At 46.3% G+C, this 18,256-nt stretch overlaps 1 protein-coding gene across 2 annotated transcripts in view; it reads left to right on the top strand.

Annotated features, from left to right (window-relative positions):
• The window catches only part of PPM1H (protein phosphatase, Mg2+/Mn2+ dependent 1H), a 281,418-nt gene that overhangs the window by 118,376 nt on the left and 144,786 nt on the right, over positions 1-18,256 (top strand). For both annotated transcript variants that reach the window (XR_004343889.1, XM_030323105.1), the window contains exon 3: positions 9,297-9,641. Coding sequence is in view for 1 of the 2 variants with exons in the window: in XM_030323105.1 (XP_030178965.1) it covers positions 9,297-9,641 (345 nt within the window). In the remaining variant the exon portion in view is untranslated. The remainder of the gene's footprint in view (positions 1-9,296; positions 9,642-18,256) is intronic.

The raw sequence follows: 18,256 nt of genomic DNA, 5'->3' as shown, positions 1-18,256 counted from the left end.
CAGCTTTGTCTCCCTGGTTACAGGGACTCTTACTGCTCCCTGCCTGCACATATGCCCCCAGGCCACTTAATAGTGCCAACTAGTTACTATTCTAGTTTTTGTTTGTTCTTTTATATGCTGGACACTGCTATACATCTTATTATTTTAAAAATTATATGGGGGCGCCTGGGTGGCTTAGTCCGTTAGGCGTCCAACTTCGGCTCAGGTCACGGTCTCACAGTTTCTGAGTTGGAGCCCCGTGTCCGGCTCTGTGCTGACGACTCGGAGCCTAGAGCCTGCTTCAGATTCGGGGTCTCCCTTTCTCTCTGCCCCTCCCCTGCTCATGCTCTGACTCTCTCTCCCTCTCAAAAATAAACATTAAAAAGGTTATATGTATAATTAACCTTTGGTGTGTAGTTTCAGAATTTGAACATATGTATAGATTCAGGTAAGCATCACCACAATGAGGGTACAAAATTCCCATCACTACAGATCACTTCCTCACGTTATCTCTTTATAGTCTCTTTCCCCCTCACATACCCCGTGACCGTCTGCACATTTAATACATATTATCCACTCCTGTGGCACCACACACTTCCCCTTCTAGCACACTTGTGATTACCTGGTCACGTTCTAGACTGTTAGCCTCAAAAGTTTGGGAACCATGGCCTTTTCTTCTTCTGTGCTACGTCCCCAGTGCTCAGCATAAGCCCAGCACCTAGGAGAGGAGACTCTGAGACATGTATTATGAATGAATCCTTACTGTGTCCTAGTTTCATCTTGTTCTTTAAATAAGGAAACTGGTGAGAGGAGTTAAGAAATGTGCCCAAAATCACATGGTAGTAAATTCCAGAACCCAGGTTTGTCTTGATTTAAAGTCTGTGCTCTTTCCGTGCTAAGACATATCACAGGAGATAGGATTTGTTTGTATTCGCTCCTTTGAAAGGGCATATAAATTACCCAGCTTTCAAAATGATTCTGCTGGGGCACCTGGGTGGCTCAGTCAGTTAAGCGTTTGATTTGGCTCAGGTCATGATCTCTCGGTTTGTGAGTCTGAGCCCCGCATCGGGTCTGTGCTGACAGCTCAGAGGCTGGAGCCTGCTTGGGATTCCGTGTCTCCCTCTCTCTCTGCCCCTCCCCTGCTCATGCTCTCTCAAAAATAAATAAACATTAAAAAAATTTTTTTGAATAACAGTAACTTTCAAAGTTAAAAAATAATAATTGTGATACGTTGGTATACTGACACCAGTGACAAAGTTACCTTTGGACCCTTAGATCGTGTAAGACTCAGAATCCTGTGTATGTACCATATAGACTCAAAATGTTACTCTCTGAGCTGATACCCAACTGGAGAGAGAGTCCTTGCTTGTAAAGTGACCAAGCATGTGGGGTGTGTGGTGGTGATGGGGTGGGTGCAGAGGACGTTGAAAGGAGCTGTGGCCTTGCCTTCCCTTCCCTTCCTCTTCTGGTACCTTTGCTTGAGTCAGGCAGGTGGAGAACACAGCTCTGCTTGTTCCTACCAGCATGCCTTACTAGCAGTAGTGGGTTGGACATCCCAGTAGGGCACAGGAGCTGAAGAAAGTGTGTGGTTTTCAACAGTTCAACCCTCTGGGGAGAGGAATACGGTGCAAGTTTGTTTGTTTTTCCTTTGGGGGAAAACAAAAAGCCTCCAAGGCTTAGAATTACATGCGTGTGTGTTTCAACCTGGTCCTGTAGGGCGATGGGGCTCAGTGAGTCAGGTACAGCCAGAGAGGGCAGTGTCTTTTCCCTTTGGTTTCCCTGGCAGACCTGTGAGATTCCCAGGGCCTAGGGCTAGGCTGCCTAGATCAGGACCACTGACAAGGAGCAAGGGAGGGCATTGGAGAGGAGTAGCAACCAGATCATGTGGGGCCCATAAGCCATGTGAGCCTCTAGGAGACCCAGGGCACTGGGGAGTCATTGAAGGTTCTATTCTGTGCGGTGACGAAACAGAGATGTATTTGCAGTTAAATTGAAGATTTTGAGACATTTTAAAAACACCGTGTTCACACTACTGTGATCTTGCAGACCTCCCCTGTAGATTCACCCCTGACGTTCACGTAGGCCCTCGATGCTGGTGTGACATTTAGGAATTGTTCTTTCCTCAAGGTTCTCAGATCAGACTTTATGCACCAGACCACACATTCCTACCTGATGGCATTTGATGACATTGTTGTGAATGAAGAAGAGGGTGAGGGTGAAGGGGGTCCTTGTATCCTTTTCAAAATAAATGCATGGCACATCCTGTCTGATCGTGCCACTTTCGAAAGTAGATCTGTATTCTCTGTTACGATCTTGATTCCATTCCAGACACCGTACAGCCCATTGCAGCCTCATCCTGATCTTTGCAATGTCTTGTGAAATCATTAATCTCCTCTCCAGGCCCATTGATTCCTCCTCTCTGCCCTCTTTGCCTCAGGGCAGTTCTCTGTGAGCCTCTCTAATGCTTCCGTCTTGCAGTGCACTGTAGAAGGCCATGGGACTGGCACCTCTTAAGCCTGCTGTCACCTTGCTCCTCGGTACAGAGGCATTTCAGATTGAAGCTCCTTGGTCTGCCCTGACTCCAGAATCCCACCCCAACCTGACCAAGCCCTCAATGTCGGTCTTAATCAGGCCGATGTCCACATGGGCCACATAGAGTCCCCTTTTCACCTGCGTTGCCTGACCATTGCTCCCTTTTTGCAGAATATTCTTTTAGTTTATCACTGCTCAAGCAGGTGATCAGACAGACATGCACAGTTTGATGAATGCTGTGGTAGGGTTGGGCCCAGGGTGCAGTGGGAGCTTCCTGGAGGAGGTGATACTTAAGATGAGGACTAAGAGATAGGTGGGGGTCAGGCAAAGGTTGGAGTGGGGTTACTTCCCATCCCCAGTGCCCTCTCTCGCTCCTTGTCAGCCGTCCTGATCTCGGCAGCCTAGATCTTGGGCCCTGGGAATCTCACAGGTGCACCAAGGAAACTACTGTGGTTTGTGATGAGCTGCAAATGCCATGGCTTGGTGGGTGGCATTTGGAGTGACAGAACGGGAAGAGAGAGACATCAGGGATGGCACCCTGGGGGCTCCTAGACTGGAGGAGGAGGTTAGGCTGGCTAAAGAAATATGGTCAGATATTGTGTTTTAGAAAAAAATAACTGGTTACAGCTCAGGTTGCAGAGGATAGAAGCAGATCATAGTGGCAGGTGTTCATTAGAGCAAGTGTTCCCTCCGGGGTGGGAAGTGTGTGTGTTGGGGGGGGGGGGTTAGCTTAGCATAGCACAGGGGTTGATGGCTCAGAGTGGGGAGCCTGCTCCCAGCTGCTTTCCTTAATAGGTGGGAACTTCAAACAGTTACACTCTCTGTCCTCCCTTTTCCCTCTCTATAAAATGGGAATAATAACCACACCTCCTAGAGTAGCTACTCATAGGATGGATTGTGGTAGGGTTAAGTGAGCTAATATCTGTAAAGCATTTAGAATATTGCCTGCCACGTAAGGTTTGTTAAAAGATGGGAAGGGTTCTCTAGCCCTGTAACTCGATGTTTCTAGGACTGTATGGTCTCTGAGGCTTTCAGAGCTGACTTGGCATCTAGAGTATGTGGGGAGGGCCTGCTTTGTGGTTGTAGTTTCCCAAATAACATATCGCTTGCTCTAAGTTTCCTGCCATAGAAGGACACTGAGGATTTTGAAATCTCTTGATGAACTTGGTTTTACCTAGTTCAAAGGCTTTCAAAATGGGTTTTTTTTATTTAAAAAAATTTTTAATGTTTTTACTTATTTTTGAGACAGAGAGAGAGCATGAATGGGGGAGGGTCAGAGAGAGAGGGAGACACAGAATCTGAAACAGGCTCCAGGCTCTGAGCTGTCAGCGCAGAGCCCAACGTGGAGCTCGAACTCACAGACCGCGAGATCATGACCTGAGCCAAAGTCAGATGCTTAACCGAGACACCCAGGTGCCCCTTTCAAAATGGCTTTTTTTAAAAATGTTTGTTTTTTAGAAAGAGAGAGAGGGAGGGAGGGAGGGAGAGGATCTGAAGCAGGTTCTACTGACAGCATCCAGCTCGATGCAGGGCTTGAACTCATGAACCGTGAGGTCATGACCTGAGCCAAAGTGGTCTGGTTAACCAACTGAGCCACCCAGGCGCTCCTCAAAAATGGTTTTATTTAAAAAAAAAATTTTTTTTTCAACGTTTATTTATTTTTGGGACAGAGAGAGACAGAGCATGAATGGGGGAGGGGCAGAGAGAGAGGGAGACACAGAATCCGAAACAGGCTCCAGGCTCTGAGCCGTCAGCCCAGAGCCTGACGCGGGGCTCGAACTCACGGACCGCGAGATCGTGACCTGGCTGAAGTCGGACGCTTAACCGACTGCGCCACCCAGGCGCCCCTCAAAAATGGTTTTAAATCGTTGAAGTCTTTTGTCCCAAATCTTTTGCAAAACCCTGATGTTTACAACTGATAAATCTGTGTTGCTCTGGTTGAATTAATAGAGGACTAATCAGTTAAACACCCACTTAACTTCCTCTTCCCTAAGATCCCACTTAAGAACCAAGAAACACAGTTTGGATGCTGCGGGTCTGGTCAGTTCAGGGAGATGTAACTGACTCATGCAAAATCACATGGAGACCTGATGACAGATGTGAGACCAGGATGAGGGTTTCCTGACTGTTGAGTGGCCCCCTCTCTATTAGACCAGGGGTTCTCAGTTCTGGCCTGTCTTTAGAATCCCCTGGGGAGCTTTATAAAAGTTCAGTGGTAGGGGCCCGCCTTCAGAGATACTGGTCCCAGGTTAGTGCCTGCATCAAGGGCTAGATTTATTCCGTCTTTAGCAAGAAATAAACTCTTGGTGGAAAAAATATGTCTTATAAGTTTTAGCTGTGCAAATTATTAATTGCATTTTAAAAATGAGCTGTACCAGAGTTTCTACAACTGCTGTGCAAAGGTGTTCTTGAAAGCAGGGTGTCGAGTGCTTCTGTGCCCTGCTTCAGAAAAGCCCCGAATCAGGGTTTCTCTTGACTTGCTTAAAAATTGCCCAGATAGGGGCGCCTGGGTGGCGCAGTCGGTTAAGCGTCCGACTTCAGCCAGGTCACGATCTCGCGGTCCGTGAGTTCGAGCCCCGCGTCAGGCTCTGGGCTGATGGCTCGGAGCCTGGAGCCTGTTTCCGATTCTGTGTCTCCCTCTCTCTCTGCCCCTCCCCCGTTCATGCTCTGTCTCTGTCTGTCCCAAAAATAAATAAAAACGTTGAAAAAAAAAATTAAAAAAAAAATTGCCCAGATATGTGTCAACTGGTTGCTGTTGCAACGCCTTCAGAATGCTTTGCCTTGTTGAAGGAAATGGCTGGATTACTTGTCAGAAATATTTCATAGTTGCTTTTTAAAAACGGTAGTAGCATTGGGGCCCCTGGGCAGCTCAGTTGGCTAAGCGTCCGACGTTGGCTCAGGTCATGATTTCACAGTTCATGGGTTCGAGCCCCGTGTCGGGCTCTGTGCTGACGGTTCAGAGCCTGGAGCCTGCTTCAGGTTCTGTGTCTCCATCTCTCTCTGCCCCTCCCCAGCTCACTGTCTGTCTCTCTCAAAAATAAATATGAAAAAAAAGTAGCATCATTATTTCACGGGGTTTGATCTTCTTTGATTCAAATTATGACTCTAGAAACAGGATACGTTGGGTGTAACAGAATCTGTACCCGGACACGGACACAGTCATTCCTGTTTCATCCCTCACTGGCTCCAGCCACAGCTTCCTTAAAGATGTTTGCTGAGTTTCCATTTGAATTGGGTGCAGAAGGACTTTGTGTGCGTGTTTTTCCCAGGCAGCCTCAGGACCTTTGGAGAATTAGATGCGATAAGCAAGAAATACTTTTCTTTTGCCACTTTCCCCTAGGTGTGAGGATATAATATGGCAATATGTACTTTACTAATGCAGCAGATGATGAGAGCTAGTGGGGAGTTTAATAACTGCTATCATTGAGAAGTAATGATGAGCATAAACAATAATCCAGGATGTGTGGAATGACCGTGCATTATTTCTATTGGTGACCAGTCACAGGAACTGCTCACCCCGCAGTGCTTTGTTGCCTCGCACTCATAATAAGAGGAAATGCTACATTGCAGAGGCTTGTGAAAATATAGATTCATAGACTGACTCCATTCTAGCTACAGATGCCCTAAATTAAGAACATTTTCCAAGAGGTTCAGTTTTATTCTTGGTAGATAGCCATTTCGCCTACTTGTAATTCTGTGTGCGTGTCTGTGTGTGTGTGTGTGCGCGCGTGCGCGTGCACGTGCACCCGCCTTCCTTATCTCACATTCCTCCTTCCTGCCACCCATGCCCCAACTCCCAGGATACTAGATAACACATACATCCTTTCACCTCTGTGTTCCCAGCTCCTGTTACAGAAACGAGCAACCGTGGCTTATCAAAACGTCACGAAGCCCACATGACGCAGAGCCCAGAAGGCAGGCTGTTCAGGGCCTGTGCACCATCCCAAGCGAGACCCCAAGGGCTCGGGCTCCTTTAGACTTCCTGTCCCCCCACACTGAGCTACAGCTTTCAGCCGTTTTTGCAAGAGGGTTATTCTGCCTCCCGGTGTTGCTTCTGTGACCCAGGCAGGAAGAAAGGTGTAGGGGTGAGGCAAGAGGTCAGGCCACTTGAGTCATCCCTTTCATCAGGAAAATAATAGCTTTCCCAGAAGCTCCACCCAGGAGGCTTCCACTGGTAGTTCACTGGACAGACAGCACAGGGTCATACAGGCACACCGAGATGCAAGGGAGTCCGGGCTGATGAGGAGCTATGGCAGATACATGGCTGCCCCAGATAGAATCCATAGCGAGGAAGAAGGGAGAGTAGACACCAGGTGAGCATATACCAGAGGCAGCCACGTGACCTCAGCCTCCTGGTATTTTCCTCGACTGGCTGCCATATCAGCTCTCACTCCGTCCACATTCTTCTTGGCCTGTCTTCAGGGCCTGACTTCTTCCCCCGCTCCCCCAGTTCCCATGGATCTGTACTTCCTGAATATTGGACTTTTGGAGTTAGCAGGGGCACTGGACTCTTCTAGGGGAGCTTCTCAAGTTGGTGAAGAACAGAAGGTCAGAAAATGACTTCCCCAAGACCATACTGTTCTGGTAGTGGTAGAAGTGACACATGAGTGAGATGTATTACTTAGTTGCTCACATGGCATAAATTACCCTTTAACCTTGCTAAATCCCCACTCCCTGTAAGGTAGCTATCACCTGACCTTATTAGGCAACCATGGCCCAAGGATGGTAAGTGACAGGGATGGAGTGACACAGCCAGTGACCTTGCTCTGTCTCCCACTCCCACTGATTGGCATTGAAGATACCATGAGAACTCAGATCTTGGAATCCTGACATCCTTGTTCTTTCTACTGCCCTCTGAGTGGGAGTCTCCTTCCTCTGTTGTATGGTGCTTTGAGTCATTCATTAGTTGTTACTGCTTGAATTTGAATGCCTTTTTTAGGGTGGTGTTCACCTTCTACTGACATCCTCACTCTCACTCTCCTGATCCTCACAGCACAGCTTGAGTGATCTTTTAGAAACATAAATCAAGTGCGTCATCCCAAGCTTGGTCGATGACTTTTTGTTACTCTTAGGCTAAAGTCAAGGTCCTTCATGTGTCCTGGAAGGACTGAGTGGTCTAGCTGCCATGTCCCTGTCTGGCCTCATGTCTTTCCTGCTTCATTCCTCTATTCAGCCACATGGCCATGGTTCAGTCTCCTCTCGCTCTTCATGCACCTTCCTCCCACAAGGGCTTGGCACCTGTTCTTTCTACTACCTGGTGGTCTCTCCTCTCATTACCTTGTGAACTTCCAAACAGTTCTTAGCCTAGCCCTCATGTCCCCAGGAAGCCTCCTCCAAAGTGCCCCTCTGCAAGCTGGCCTCATACACCAAGATCCAGAATTGGGATCTTATGTTTGTTTGGGTGATTATTTGATCAGTATCTGTCTTCCCCACTGGATTATGAAGATCAGCCCATGTCTATACCTCTTGCAGCCAAGTTTTTCCTCAATATCCACTCTGTGCCTGTCACATAGGGACACTCAGTATTTGTTGACTAAAAAACAACTATTTTATCTCAGCACATGGCACAGAATTGAATGAAGGCAAAATTTAAAGGGCACACATGGAGTAATGGCATATGTCATCATAACTATACAGTATCTTCCAGCACTGTTCCAGGATAGACCAAAAGAACTTTATTGAATTGCTTTAGCTTGAAAAATGATTCAATATTGCTGTGGTACAGATAAGCTTAGTAGTACAAGTAGTCACAATAAAACCCTACCTGTTTTATTACCTATGCATCTTACCTATTGAATAAATTAAGCTCTTATTTTTCTATAAGATTTTTTAAAGTTTATTTTGAGAGACAGCATGAGTGGGGGAGGGGCAGAGAGAGAGGGAGAGAGAGAATCCCAAGCCAACTCCATGCTGTCAGTGCAGAGCCCAACATGGGGCTCGAACTCAGGAGCTATGAGATCACGACCTGAGCGGAAACCAAGAGTCTGCTGCTTTACTGACTGATCTTACAGTTGAGATCTTAGGTACATGTAATTCAAACACGGTTCTTAAAAACGTTCATCTGAAATGGTCTCGAAATAACTCAGACTAAATCCATGGTAGATGAGCGACCATGAGGAACGAGTAGCTTTGGGGTAGGGAGAGGAAACAAAGATGCTGCGTACCAGCTGGGAAACTGAGGGAGGCAGGAAATAAGGAGATTTGAATTGGCTGCATCTTAGACTGCATGTCTAAGGAAGAAAACATGTTCTAAAAATATAGGATGTAGACCAAAGAAGATGGGGCAAAATTATCTGAGAGTGAAAAGGCTCTAAAGGGGAAAAACGGGTCTACTTATTTCCCCTTGAAGAACCTGCAGAAAGAACTTCACTTTCTCCGGAGCCTCGAGGCCAAGGTTGCTCTGGGGTTGCGAAGAGAGGTGAGGCTTACGGGTTAAAGCTGGACTCCTCAAGACTTCCCTCTTGGCGTGGAGTTCCCTCTCAAACCCCTGCGCATCAGATTAAAGTGGATCTTGCCCCAGAGTGGTAACCGAGCTTGCCTGGAAGCCCGGCCTCTCCCCCAGGCCGAGAGGCAGGAACCCCTTCACCCCTTGGGCGGCGGGTAGCGGCAGTGACAAGTCCGGGACCACTTCCCTGAGTACCGTTGCCATGTTTCGACCCCCCACCGTCGGCCAACCCAAGACAGAGGACCGAGGTGACGCGCTGAGCGCCAGGCCTTGCCGCACCAGTGTGAGGCTGGGGCGGTGGCCACTGCCGTTCTCACTCCCTGTCACCTCCCTCCCCCAGGAATCAGAGGGCGTTTCCTGTCACTACTGGTCGCTGTTTGACGGTCACGCGGGGTCTGGGGCTGCCGTGGTAGCCTCCCGCCTGCTGCAGCACCACGTCACGGAGCAGCTGCAGGACATCGTGGAGATCCTGAAGAACTCGGCGGTCCTGCCGCCCACCTGCCTGGGCGAGGAGCCCGAGAACACGCCCGCCAACAGCCGGACTCTGACCCGCGCAGCCTCGCTCCGCGGGGGCGTGGGGGCCCCGGGCTCCCCCAGCACCCCGCCCACGCGCTTCTTTACGGAGAAGAAGATTCCGCACGAGTGCCTGGTCATCGGGGCTCTTGAAAGTGCGTTCAAGGAAATGGTAGGTATCGCGGAGGGGCCCGGGGCGGCAGGGGGCGGGGGTGGAGGGAGAGAGAGAATCCTAAGCCTTCAACCAAAGCCTTGTTTCTTGGAAGCTTCCCTACGACGGGTCTCTGACCTGTCCTCTTGTTGTGGGACGCCGCTTGGGTCTTCTCCGTTCGATACTCCATTCCCAACAGAGGTTTGGCACAAGGACAGAGTTCCTCGCGTTGAGTGCTGGCAAAAATGAGAACGATGGAAGGAGGGATAGTGTACGAGCTAACAGGCTTTTTATTTTTTTTTTTATTTTTTTTCAACGTTTTTTATTTATTTTTGGGACAGAGAGACAGAGCATGAACGGGGGAGGGGCAGAGAGAGAGGGAGACACAGAATCGGAAACAGGCTCCAGGCTCCGAGCCATCAGCCCAGAGCCTGACGCGGGGCTCGAACTCACGGACCGTGAGATCGTGACCTGGCTGAAGTCGGACGCTTAACCGACTGCGCCACCCAGGCGCCCCGAACAGGCTTTTTAAATGTACCTACGATTGCTTCTCTTTCTGCAGACTCCCTGATGCCAGCTGGTGGTACAATTCCACTTAACTGAAATGTGAGCCTGGTTGCTGTCTTATACATGTGTAGGAATCACAGGTGTTTGGGGAAACAGCTTTTAGTAAAGGGCTCCAAAGTACCTTTCTTGTACCAATCTGATCAGAGGACAGTTCTTTTACCGTGATGGGCCATGTGGTTCTTAATGCTTAAAAAAAAAAAAAAAAAAAAAAAAAAAAGGAACTGCTGGAGGGGAATCAGGGGGTCACTATCTGAGAATTGCGTGTTTTCCTGGGGAACATGGATTCTTCGTACATTTAAATTGGGACGTGTCTGATCAAAGAGTTCAGCCCCCTTCCCTCCCAGCCTCAGTCCTGGGAACACACAAAGGGAAAGCGCACAAAGGGAGAGTGCGCAGCTGCTCTCACAGTGTCCCCTGTTGTCCCTCCGCCTGGTGAGGGGCCACCCCTTGGTGCCGCCCCCTTCCCTTTCTGAGCTCACTTTCTGCTGAGGCCGTTGTTGTGGCTTCAGAGATTTTTCTTTCCTGAGCAACAGCCTGCGTGCAAGTAAAGAGCAAGGAATATTGAGAGACGTTCTAAAGACGGGAGTAGAGCGAGCGTGCCGTATTATCCTAAAACCCCGGAGAGTCAAGTGATGACCAGCTGTTCGGTGAAGCAGGAACAGGTTAGGAGCAGCTCCGCAGAACGGAGCATGTGACACAGCACAGTCCAGGATCAGTCTGCGTGCGAAGGAGGGGAGAAACGTAAACAATGTTGCACCGCACCACCCATCTGATTTGCTTTCAAGGCAGAATGCTTCCTGTGTTCGCACCTCATGTTTGCACCCTGTCCTCACTGTAACCTGTCCCTTCTTTGGTCAGTGTGCATCTCTTCTTGTCGTGCAGATGTTTACCCTTTGATTAGCAGGTGGCTTAAAATGCATCTCTTTGTCAGGAGTGTCTGGTAGCCTTCGATCCCAAGAAAATCACCGGGAAGCTGGAAAAGACTATTCAGGGAAAAAGGAAACAAGGTAGTAAAATTGACTCCTGCGCGGCTCTGTATAAAATCTCCCTCACCAGCTGTCGCAGAAGCTGTCTAGAGACCTCGATGTTCAGAATGCTAAATATTTAATTGAGGTAAAGAATGTGACAGTAGGTTACTCTCCTAATGGGAGGAAAAAAAATCCGCTTACGTGACAGAAGTGAAAAACAAAAAGAAACGTAGGGTTTTTCATTTCCTTCTGTAATTGCTTATGCCATGGGGCATCTTTTACTTGCAACTGCTGTATTCCCACTTCTGTCCACTAGAGGCCAATGTCACTTTGAGGCAGGCCTCCTCAGTGGTCTCCAGCTGCTTCTGCCCATTAATGCCTCAAGGGTACTAGTAACCACTCTCCTGGAAATGAGAGGGTCATTCAGAAAAATACTTAGTCAAGGGCCTCATTCTTGTCTTTTAAATTTTTTCTGCTTTTAACTAGCCAGTTAAATTGCCTGCAATTTTTACCCTGGAAGCTTCGTTGTCGGCAAAAGATCATTTCACTTTCCCATGTCATTCAGTCAATAAATGAGTGATCAGAACTAACTCTATGCCAGGCCTAACTGGGAAAAGAGCACTGAACAAACTAGGCAAAGACAAGTATTAGATGAGCAAAATAGAAGTGGGAAGGGCCTTGAGTGGAGAAATGCAGGGTGAACTAGGGGCCCTATAAAGAGATGAAGTGAAGGGGTCCCTTGGGGCAGTAATGCTGGGGATGGGGGCGAGGAGGAGTAATGCAGACAGAACGCAGGAGGCCGGTTCCAGGGAAACTACATCAGAGAACCCACATGGGCCTAAGGCAATGAGCTGATGTCAAGGGTAGGAATGATGGATGTAAGGTGAATTGGAGAGGTGGTCGGGAACCTACCTGTGGAGGCCCCGGTGCGCCACGTTATGAATTTTTGGCTTTAAGTCATATCTGTTTTTCGGTTCCTCCCAGCATGCAGCTTCCTCTTCACACTTCAGTTTTTGTCATATTGTTTCTCTAGTCGCCAGTATGCCAGAGGCCTACCTGGACTTTGCCCCACCTGCTTCACCTATTAAATGAGAAGACTCATCGTTCCTTGGTTCGCAGGGTGCTTGGTAGGGTTGGCCCTACCTTCTGTTCAGCTAGGGGCTGAGCCAGTTAATGTCGGTTGGCCCAGAATAATTATTAATATACTGTCCCCTTTTAGTCTTAAAAGCGTCCCTGCTTGGATAATGACTTATGTTTACCCTAATTACAGAGAGATGCTCTTGTTTTTTCTTTGCTTCATCAGGGACTTGGGGAAAAATGGACTCTAGTATCATAGAAACGTGCCTGACTTAAACATTAAGTTCCTTGCGGTGAGCTTCAGAACCCACAACACAGAAATTATACAGTGTACCTTCAATTTAATGGCCTGGAAGGCCATTGCCAACTCGTATAAAATACTTGTTCCCTTGTCCCTTTTCAATATTATATTTTTAATGTCTTATTATTTTGTTTGTTTATATTTAATTTTCGAGAGAGGGAGACAAAAAGTCCCAGGCAGGCTCTGTGCTCTGAGTACAGAGCTCGACCCGGGACTCCATCTCATGCACGGTGAGATCATAACCTGAGCTGAAATCAAGAGTCAGATGTTTGACTGAGCCACCAGGTACCCCTCAACAGGATATTTTTGAGAGTCCGTGTTTGAGGGCAAACTGGTTTTTTTGAAGTGCCCAACATGCAGCTGATTCCCTTATCTCGTTGGCCTGGCCTTGGTGGATTCTCCTCTGGCCTTGCAGAGTGGGGCACGCTGGGAATTTCCCGGCCATTCCTAAATTTTTGCCTCACGGTAGCCAGCTACTTTCTAGCTTTCCTAGTTCTCAGTATCCTTAAGGTATTTCGGGTTCTGTGCTGTTCTGATCCTCTGTAATAGAAAGAGTCGGTATTAAATAAGATTCAATTATTTCAGCTTTGTGGCTCTCTTACTTTCCCTCACACTTTTCATCCCTAAAAATTCCCCAAGCCCAGCATCTCAGCCTCACATTTGCCTTGCTGACGACACCTTTGCAGCTACCCTTCCTGAGATTCAGAAGTAACTTGCAATATCTTTACAGGCACAGCTTGCCTTTCACTTGGGGTTTTGCTTTATTTACAGCAGCTCAGCAACATAGAATCAAAGATCTTCGGTCTTTCTCTCTCTCTCTCTCTCTCTCTCTCTCTCTCTCTCTCTCTGCATTGTCCTTCTCAATTAGTAGTATTTATTGAGCTTCTATTTTATAGCTAGCATTCTTCTAGACACCATGGGAGTCTAGAAATAAAAGGTTAGACTATATGTCTGGGGGCATTTGTAGCCCCACATTATATGCATATAGAGATATATAACATCTCATTTATTTTGATGCTCTAAGTAACATTAAGTGGGTTGGTGACATGTTGATACTGATCTGAAAGAGAGGGTCAGGTAAAAGATTTAGAAACCCCAAGCCAGAATAAATAGTACTTCTTTAGAGGAAAACGTAGGTCCTCGTTCCAAAATACGGACTACCAGAAGTGAAAGATACGTTCTGAACAAGCTATCGTCTCGATAACAGTTTCATCAAATACTGTAAGCTTCTTTGAGGGCACTGCTTTTCCTTTCCTCTTTGATCCTCTGGTTGCCTGACGCAGCATGCGGCTTGTGGTAAAGGTGACCTCTGACCCCTGGCCTCTAATACTTACTGTGCTTGCCTGCTGAGGCACGTTTACCCTTTGGCCCCCTTATTGTATCTCATCTTGGATTTTTCTTCACACTGAGAAGGCTGTGTAGTCCATTCTTCCTGTGTCCACTATGGAAAAATGAACCATGGTTCCCTTCTAAAGGACCAGAATCTCAGGAACTTTCTGACTGACTTCAATTCTGCTTCCCCACAGTGCTTTGTAACGATGCCTCCTTGAACAGCTGAGATTTGCCACCGATTGTGTTTAGGCTGTTGCTGGGCCCAGGATGATGGATGAGGATAAGATAAGGTCTTTTAGATCCTGGGGTCAGTCTTCTTGCTTCCGCAGCCTCCCCAAACAGGACTGCATGGCCAGACTTTCAGACTCATGAGGGGAATCACTTCCATTGTTGGTGGAGTTGTGGGAGACCACTGCTCTCCTAAGTCAGCAGAGATGAGCCTTTTAGCCTGCCAGCTATAGAATTTGAGCTCTGGACAAAGGCAGGAGGAATTTCAAAAATTCTGTCCTCTTTCCTTTTCAGTGCCGGTATAGAAGTTTGGTTGTTAGGAAGGAAGAAAATGGCAATATTTTTGTTGTAGAACTACCATACATCGTCCTGTCACTGAGTTAATGATTGGAAATAGCACTCAGCTTGGATTTATTGGTAAAAACCTCATTTCACTATTGTGAAAAAGAGGATAAATGCAAAGCTTATTTATAGTTTATAAATCTAGTGTTTTCAAATATTAGCATATTCATCGTAAGTTATCGACCTGCTTTCTTAAACACATGTCTTTCTGTGTTTAATAAACTAGAGTTTTGTTTTGTCTTTGTTTTGGTAGAACAGGAAGTTCCTCCTAGAAGGATTGAGCATGTGATTCCACAAACAGCCAGCAGGTGGCAATATGAGGCAGTATTGGTTTTTTCCTTCCTCATTGCCTGGCTGACAGATTGGCTTGTTCCCAGAATAAATCAAAATCAGACCCAGATACTAAAACCATGCAGAATCTTATTATTTGTGACTGACACTATTAGCAATGTGCTCAGAGCCGTGTTTTAACCCATCTATGGGGAGCTGCCAAGTCCTGTTGAAACTACCCAACACTCACTCCCTTCTGTTGTCTCATGTTGCTGTCCTTTTGCAACCTGAAATTGGTAGGAAACAAAGAATGATCCTGAAGCTGCATCATCCCTGGGACTTTCAAACCAAATTATAACCGTCCCGAGCAATATATTTTCTTTCTTGCGGTTCTTTCCTGCTGAATTAGTCTCATTTCACACATCTCTGCTACTTCCCTTCATTGCCAGTATCCTTCCTTGAAACAAAAAGAAAATTAAATCCCAAGTCTTTAAAAATTGGATCCGTTCTTATGATTTAGAGATAAATCTGGCTTAAACGTAGTATTTAGACAGACACACAACACAGGATAAATCAGTCCTACTAAACAGAAGGGACTGTTTGAGCCATCTTGAGCAGTCTGCAGGACCCTTGACTGAGCAGGTAAAACAGTTATCTTGTTAATTGAATATTATGAGTGTGTAAATTGGTCTTTTAGATTACACTTGAAAAGGAATGATAGTATATGCATGTGTTTTGCTGGCAAGTTATTCTAGAGTTATGTCTTGGGTCTTGTTGACAGCTAAAATGGGGAAATACTCCAGACAGGTTCTTGTTTAGCACAAAGCAGTGGGCAGTAATTCCCAGGATTTCATTGATTTTTTTTTTTTAAATACCCAAACATGAGGGTTTACAAAATAATAACTCTACATTTTTATGTATTTTTAATGTAGAGTGTGGGAAGCTTAAGCTAATTGGAAAAGTTGAAGGTTTGAAGGGTAGTTAATTCAGCAGTAAATATCCTTATTGACTTCATTTATCATTTTTGATCTGGTAGTAAAAGAACCATGCAGATGGTCCTTTAATGTTCCTTTCAGTACTAAGATTTTGTGAAACATCTTTTAAAGAGGAGTAGGTGGTGTAGGAAAAAAATAAATGTGCTATTTTGGCTTCTAGGGAGGGGAGGGGAAGCAATTATTTTTAGAATATGTTCTAGTTACACCCAGTTTTAGAAGAAATAGAAGAGTGTATTTTAATGTCAGTGAATCCTTCAGGGGGATGAAGTCTGTGGAAACACATCTTTCAAATCCTAGTCACTGTGATCGCAGAGAGCACACACATAATTCACGTGTGTGTGTGTGTGCACGCAAGGGCATCTGCACGCACACACATGCACGTGTATATTATCACAGAAGCGGTGGGGGGTGATAGAGGGTAAACCTATTAGAGTTTCCTGAACAAAACATGGCTAGACTTTAGTCCACTGTTTATGTGACAGTGTTGCCAAACTTAGCATTCCTTATGCTGGGGGAGCTACAGAGGGCATGTAGTTGAAATATAGGAAAAGATGAAAGAAAGGATGAAGTCAATTAGAACAAAATGCTGAATCACACTATTAACGTAATAGCAAGGGATTAATTGCGCAAGCTAGCTGTAACATCTTCCTCCAGATGAAAGGCAAATAGGCATTCTGCTGTAACAGAAAATCGTGGTGTCGTACGTACACTCGTCTTGATTTTTTTTAAGAAATAATTTCCGGATCAGAGTTTCTGGCAATGTTAACTGTGATACAGAACACACCTGTGATGCAGGATGAACTTGTTGGAGTCCCAGTGGAAATTTTTGCCATGGATGCTGCTTTCACTTGGGCTCTGTGTATCATAGCATTTTCTTTTGGATTGCACGAGTGATTTAAGTCTTTCAAGCATTATTCACACCCCACTCCATGTATAGCATGCAAGCAGTTGGGTGCTCAAGGGATTTTCTTAAATAAAAATTGTCTTTCATTCAGGCATTAGGTATTCAAACAAATGTTGATTCTGGATATGAAAACATACTTTCTGTTAGCCCCAGCAGTTCCTTCCAGTATATTAAAAACAGTAGCATAGTCGTATTGAGTGTGGACTTGACACACCAGTGTATATACGAATTTGATGAAATATGTATCTATCATAACATCAGCTTTATTTTACTTATTTAAATGGGAAAGAAAGGGAATACATCCATCTGCAAACTGCTTTGTGAATAGGGTTGTTGGTTCTGTTTTTATGCATTGTTTGGAGGTTAAACAGACAAAACTTCTGACAGCTGGATGTTTTCTTTCCCTTTCACTTCCTTGTGACAGTCTCTTTGGCTGATCTTTGGCTGATACTCATGCTCCTTCTCCTCACCCTCGGGGCTCCTGCCATTCTTGTGTAGGTTCTGATAACCATTCATTCATTCTTGCCAATTGACTGCATCTGAACTGAAGCATGGGTTCCCGCTTAATTATAATCTTAGCATTTATTTGCATCCTAAGCTCTTCCTTTGTCAATTACAGGGAACACATTTCTCATGTCACGGAAGGGGTAAGGTGGTAAAGAGATAATTTGGACACCCAGGCATTTTTAAAGGTATTTCTTCATTTGCCCACTCAACAGATATTTATTAAACTATCTTTTTACCTGGCCTGGCATAGGTGTTGAGGGTCTAGCAGTGAGCAAGAGAGGTCTCTGCTTCCGGTCATGGAGCTTCTGGGTCTGGGAAGGATCGGGATGGCCAGCTAAGCCCCTCACACATAGCATCTGATTTCATCCTCACAGTACTCATTTAAGAAACTAATTTATACACAATTTGAGTAAATTTGTAAGATCCAGTCTTTGAAGGCGGTCCTCATGCTGGACTCTCTGCAGCTTTTCTTCTCTTCGAAACTACCACGTCCCCCCACCCCCCACACACACATTCTTAACCCCTCCCCGTGGTTCCCCAGCCTTTCTTCTCCCTTCCCCCTTCCCCAGTTGATTCCCAAGTAAGTTAGTTTCTCCCAGATTCTGATTTTGTACTTTTTGTCTACTTCCTTTTTACCAGTATGCTGATCTTCATCTGTGTCCTTGGCTCAGGCTCTTGCCCTGTTTCCAGCTTTTCACTGGTGATTTGTTTGAACTTGTGTTACCACCTCTGGCCTCTGGAGCCGAGCGTTTGCTGATAAATGCCAGATTACTGAATTACCTCCCCTTTTCCAGGAGGAGGCTGGTTGAAGCAGCAGAGTTGTGACTCTGTGGGTTTCTAAGAACCAAAAAAGTGCCCCAGCCCCCGGTCTGCCAGGGGGACCCTCAGAATCGGCCCAGGCCCCATCTCCTCTTGTCCTCCTTCTCCCTCCCTCAGCTTCAACCATAGATTACCATGGAAGTGTTTGGCCTTATTTTAGCCAGCATCCAGTTTATTTTCCTAACTCCACTCACATGTTTCTGGGGTCACAGAACCCATGCTTCTGTCACTGACCCAGAATTTCACAAAGACCTGTGTCTTGGATGATGCCTATTTGTCAAGAGAAGTCTTGGTCTGTGGGGCGCCTGGGTGGCGCAGTCGGTTAA

The sequence above is a fragment of the Lynx canadensis genome, chromosome B4, assembly GCF_007474595.2.
Source record: "Lynx canadensis isolate LIC74 chromosome B4, mLynCan4.pri.v2, whole genome shotgun sequence".
Lineage (NCBI taxonomy): Eukaryota > Metazoa > Chordata > Mammalia > Carnivora > Felidae > Lynx > Lynx canadensis.
Note: the sequence above shows the minus strand (reverse complement) of the source record. Positions and strands in the feature narration are given on the sequence as shown.